The sequence below is a fragment of the Babylonia areolata genome, chromosome 10 (assembly GCF_041734735.1).
Source record: "Babylonia areolata isolate BAREFJ2019XMU chromosome 10, ASM4173473v1, whole genome shotgun sequence".
Classification (NCBI taxonomy): Eukaryota; Metazoa; Mollusca; class Gastropoda; order Neogastropoda; family Buccinidae; genus Babylonia; species Babylonia areolata.
In genome coordinates, this window is record NC_134885.1 from 37,476,317 (window position 1) to 37,482,063 (window position 5,747).

At 37.5% G+C, this 5,747-nt stretch overlaps 1 protein-coding gene across 1 annotated transcript; it reads right to left on the reverse strand.

The window, feature by feature from the left end:
• Positions 1-407: 407 nt before the first annotated feature.
• On the reverse strand, positions 408-5,747 carry LOC143286982 (ras-related protein Rab-43-like). Its single transcript, XM_076594973.1, has 4 exons — positions 5,438-5,747; positions 4,180-4,363; positions 3,760-3,905; positions 408-2,055 (listed from the first exon to the last, which is right to left on the reverse strand). Exons 1-4 carry the CDS (start codon positions 5,630-5,632, stop codon positions 1,939-1,941), a joined length of 642 nt encoding a protein of 213 aa, XP_076451088.1. The 5' UTR covers positions 5,633-5,747; the 3' UTR covers positions 408-1,938.

A 5,747-nucleotide genomic window follows, 5' to 3' on the forward strand; every position in this document is an offset into this window, starting at 1 on the left:
TAATTCATCTATTTTTTCCACTCATACAAAAGAATACACTGTTACATATGAGGCCACCAATGACAATCAACAACTGTATGTAAAACGTATAAGTAATGCTGTGTTGACATCTGCTCTTTTTTTCTGTTTTCTTTTTTTTCTTTTCATTCACACAGAGAATTTCATCAAACGAACAGCAAATCTCCATCAAAAAGAGGATAAGCCATATGACTGATATTATTATTTAAAGAAATAAAAACAAAACAAAACAAGATTTAAAAAAAAAAAAAAAAAAAAAAAGAGAGAAAAAACTAGGCAAACATCAATATAAAAGCATTTATCCACAAAGTATGACCCTGAGTCATTAACACACACACACACACACACACACACACACAACACAACACAACACAACACACACACACACACACACACACCAAAAACAAAAACAAACCAAAAACCCCACAACAAACATTACCACATGAACAGACTGCTTCAATGGAGCCGTTTGATTACACTTTTTACAGCAGCTCTGAGAAAATGCTTTTGGGATTCAAGGCAATGTTTGGCAAAAGAGATCAAACACAATGTTGTAACAAATGCCCCCCAAGGTTGTACAAACACCAACCTGGTAAATCATTCATCAAAAGACTTGTTCTGGGGCGACACAAGCATGACAACAAACCGAAAAAAGTCAGCCACTGTCATACAGAGACACTTCAATTCATGTTGTAATGAGAACATGTTCCAGATCATAGCAAAGCCAAAACATGAAAAGCATAATGAGACTTGTTGGGGTATTTTTCCCTAAAATATATACACACTAATTCATACACATTACAAATGCACAGATACAAGTGCATGCACATGCACATACAACCATACATACAAACACACATCATTAAAGACACTAATAGAAAAAAAAAATCAGTACAGCATTAATGGGGGAAAATATCAGTCCAAGTTGTGGATTGGATCTACCATTCTCTCCTACATTACTTTTTCTAACCCTTCCATATGCAAATAATATATCTTCACCAACCATGAAACCCAACAACAACAACAAAAAAGAAAAAAAAAGAAAAACATTAATGAAAAAAATCTGGTTAAACCATTATAAAGGAGTTTCCGGCCTAAATGTTATGTCATATACAAAAACAACACACACACACACACAAAGTCAAACATAAAGAGTCACACACACTCTCTCTCTCTCTTTCTTTCTCTCTCTCTCACACACACACACACACACAAAGTCACAGACACACACACTCAAACACCACGGCTCTCTTGAGAAACCATCGAGAATATTACAATAAATAACACAGGGTCTTCCCTTCTTTTATACATGATCAACATCTTCCCTCAGTCAAACTCAACATCCATCCTCACAGAACAATGACATACTGCAAGTACATACTGAAACACAAACTACAGGGGGAAAACTCTGCTTACTCAAAACCCCATGTTCACATCAGCCTGCATTTTGACATTTTCTTTTGTCTATACAACACTAACTGTGAACAGACACAGTGAACAGACAGACATCAAATCAATGCACAGATCCACCCCTGAACACCTGATTCATCTTCTTCGTCCAGACTCAAAATTTACTCTCTGCTTTAGAAAAGTGCTCTCTGCATGCAGCTGTACAGACAGAGCATCGATTCACTAACTTATATTTCGTATACATGCTGGCGAATGTTTGTGTGCACATGTGTGTGTGCCTGGGTAGTTGAGACAGAGACTGAGAGAGAGAAAGCGAGAGAGAAAGTCTGTGTGTATCACTGTGTGTGCATGTGTTTGTGTGTGTGTATGCATGTGTGTGTGTGTGTGTGAGCATGTGTGTGAGCATGTGTGTGAGCGTGAGTGTGAGTGTCTGTGTGTGCACCCATAGGCACTCGCTAACAAGTATGAATACCATTCTTTGTATCCCGAGCAAACACCATCTGTTATCAGCTAGCTGCTGCAGCAGCCACCACCACCACCTGCGCCAACGGGTCGAGAGTTCAACTTGAGAGTGCCTTGCTTCTCCGCGTCCATTGCTGAGTCATCTCCATACCTTCTCTTCAGCTCCTGTTCCAGTCATAGTTTTAGTGTTACATTTCATGTGGGTTTTTTTGGTGTTTTTTTTCATAATCTTTTATTTATTTATTTACTTTTGTTGCTGTTGTAAATATCACAAAAAGCATTTGCATATTACCATTTCAATTGTTCAAAACATCTAAGACATGGTTTATTTTTTTGTGTTTGTTCTTGATGAACAGCATCTCTTTACTTGGTAATCTTGTATGTGTGTGTGTGTGCATGTGTGTATGTGTGTGTGCGTGAGCACGCTCACGCATGCCTTTTCATATCATGTGTAGGAGTTGGTAAATAAGAAACCTTTTAATTAATATGACTTTGTCCTTCTGTCTGAACATCTGCCTATACTTGTGTCCTTTCATGAATCAATTCTATAATAATTTTGATGACTATAATGACAATAACAACAATGATAATAATGATTATGATATCATAAAGCACCTTTCCATGTAAAACATGCTCAACTGCAACTGCGCAATGTAAGAATCAATGTGAAAAACATGCACTTAAACACAAATATGATACTTTACATGCATAACCCTGCACACACACCAAACCAAACACTCACAGTAATTGTGTTCAGACAGACACAAAAACATCACACACAAAATAGCACTTCAACATGCATATCAAACATCACAATACCTAATGTGTTCTGTTTATCTGCCACTGAACACAGGCAAAAGAATTCTGGCTGAAGCTGTACTGACACTGCCACGGGTTTTGAAATCTATCAGTGTAATTTACCTTCTTCTCAAATTAATTAATGAAATTTGATTCTGTTTATCCCTCTGTCTCCTCTACTTTATTATCTAAATCAAATCTGCCACTGGCAATCCAGGTTCCTGACTTTGACAATCCTCAAGAAAGCATTTTCGCCAAAATTCTCACTTCTCAATTAATTAATAGAAATGAATTCTGTTTATTCCTCTATCTTCTCAAGACCTTGGTGACCCTCAAGAAATGTTTTAGACAAAATACCAACCTTATATTAATCAATGAAATTAAAATCTATCTCTTTATCTATTCTACCTTTTTTTATCTTCAAATTCTGTTTATCTCTCTATCTTTTCTATTTTATTATTGTAACTGAATTTGCCACTGGCATTCTATACAGGCTCCAGACTTTGGTGATCATCAAGAAAGTGTCTTTGACAAAATATCTACTTCCTGATTAATTAATAAAGTTCAATTTTGTTTGCCTCTCTGTCTCTTCCACTTTATTATCTTATTTGAATTTGCCATGGCCACTCTAGATTCCAGACCTTGGCAATTCTCAAGAAAGTGTCTTTGACTTGATTAATTAATCAAATCAAATAAATTCTGTTCATCTGTCTTCCCTACTTTATTAACTTATTTCAATCCAGGCTCCAGACACTGACGATTCTCAAGAAAGCATCTTTGAAAAAATGTCTACTTCTCAATCAATTAATAAAATCAAATTCTCTTTATCTATTTGTCTTCTATACTTTCATATCCAAACTGAATTTTCCAGGCTCAAGACCTTGGCATTCCTCAAAACGAAAACAAAAACAAAAAAAACAACAACAAAATCTTTGACAAGATACCTACTTCTTCTTTAACTATTGAATAAAATCATATTCTGTTTATCTTTCTACCTTCTTTGTTTATCTTTCTGTCTTTTCTACTCTATTATCATAACTGATTTTGTCATGGATGCTCCAGTTTCCAGACCTTGGCGATCCTCAAGAAAGCGTCTTCAACATTGGTGTTGTCCTTGGCGCTGGTTTCCACAGCGTCAGTCATGTGCAGCTGTTTGGCAAGAGTGCCGGCCTCTTCCTTCCGCACCTCTCGCAGCTGTTCCAGGTCACACTTGTTACCTTATGGAAGCACCAGGGAGAGATATCAGATTGTTGAGTTGTTTCTTGTGGTTTTGCTGTTTGAGGATAGGGATGGAAGTTTTGTTTTGTTTTAATGACTAAAAAAAAAAAAAAATTAAATCATCAACTGCACAAATCTTTAAACATGAGATTACTTTTTTTTTTTTTAAAGTAAAAGACAGATTTATACATGTATTGCAGTGAAGTGCTCTTCTTGGGTAAAGCAACAACCCTGTTTTGAAATGGAGAAATCATCAGTGTCATGAGAACTCACCGACAAGAAGTTTGACAATGTTGCTGCCTGCATATCTCTTTACATCTTCCATCCAGCGTGGAATGCTCTCAAAGGAGGAGTGCTTGGTAATGTCATAGGCAATGATCACTCCGTTGGCGCTTCGGTAGTAGCTCTGTGTGATGGTGCGGAATCTCTCCTGACCGGCTGTGTCCCATATTTGCAGCTGTTTGAAATGAAAATATTAACAGTAATGTACTTCTAAGGGTTCAGGGGACTTTAAACGAAGGAAAAAGTTTCAAAGGCAAATTTCATGGCCCACTCAATCTCTCTTTCTCCATCCCCACCCCACCCCCTCCTACTTCTCTCATACCTCATGCATGCAAAGTGAGCTGGCAGGCATGGAGTTGTGTTCAACTTGAAGAAGTAAAAAATAAAATTGTTTCTTTTTTTTCTCTATCAAATCACACTTCTACTGTTAACCTAATGAATCTTTCTGTATTTCATCTACCTGCCCTTACCAACTTTCAAAACCTTGTTTGTTAACTCCCTTTTTCTCGATGGATATGAAGCTTGGTGTTTGGCAAAGTTCCCAACAAAAATGTCATTGAACGACATCAGTAATCTTCACATACGATGATTTTGGTAGGAGTAAACTAAAAAAAAATAGTGGGAGTTCGTTGGTGATTTTGATGGGAGATATGGCAAGTCAGGAAGATGTCATGAGGGTCACGTGACCAATCTGTGGATCAGGAGTTTGATTTCTGTTTGGACTTTTCTGTACACAGTTCTATTACTGTATTAGCCATTGGTGAAAAGTTCATGCAAGACAAACTTAAGAATCAAGCAAGGTCCACATAGACTTTCATTCACCCAGAATTCAACTTCACATCTGATAAATTATTCGGAACCGATGTCAAGCTGTTCGCTGCACATCGATCCAGAATCGATGGCCATTGCCGGCCTTGTATAAATCACAACAGAGGAATCATATTGTTTCTGACCATCAAATTGGGTTGCTATACTGTTGTGTTATTTTTGTTTTGTTTTGTCCAAAACCCATGTCTGACTTAGACTGTGGTTTTGGGAAAATGAAATCAACCAAGCATGCACCAATTATATGGCAATAATTGTTAACTGTCACAGAATCATCAACAAGTTGACACTGGTTGTGTAATACGAAGAACACACACACTGAACTATTCACAGGCCCTTACACAAGTACATAGGCCTACACACGCGCACTCGCGCACACATTTGCACTAGCCATACACATGAAGCAACTATTTTTCGACAGTACCTTAACGAGTTTGTCATCAATATTGAGTGTTTTCATGGTGAAATCAACGCCGATAGTGCTGCCATGTTTTTCTGTGTATGTGCCTGATTTAAAACGCTGTACGACACACGTTTTGCCCACTCCGGCATCCCCGATTAACACGATCTTAAACAGATAGTCAAATGCTTCGTCTGCATCGGAGGAATAAGACATCATGGTCGTTTTCCTGATTATCGATCACAAAAGAACAGAAGCTGTAAGACTAAAGCGTCGCTGAAAACACTGTTGACATCAGATTGTGATCACAAACATGTAACTTGCAAGCCATGGA

Excerpts from the sequence above, each read along its gene's own strand:
- LOC143286982 (XM_076594973.1), bottom strand. The coding sequence starts at position 5,632 with ATGATGTCTTATTCCTCCGATGCAGACGAAGCATTTGACTATCTGTTT. Across the intron at positions 3,906-4,179 it reads CATTGTCAAACTTCTTGTCG|GTAACAAGTGTGACCTGGAA; the intron begins GTGAGTTCTCAT and ends TGCTTCCATAAG. Across the intron at positions 2,056-3,759 it reads CTTTCTTGAGGATCGCCAAG|GAGCTGAAGAGAAGGTATGG; the intron begins GTCTGGAAACTG and ends TGACTGGAACAG.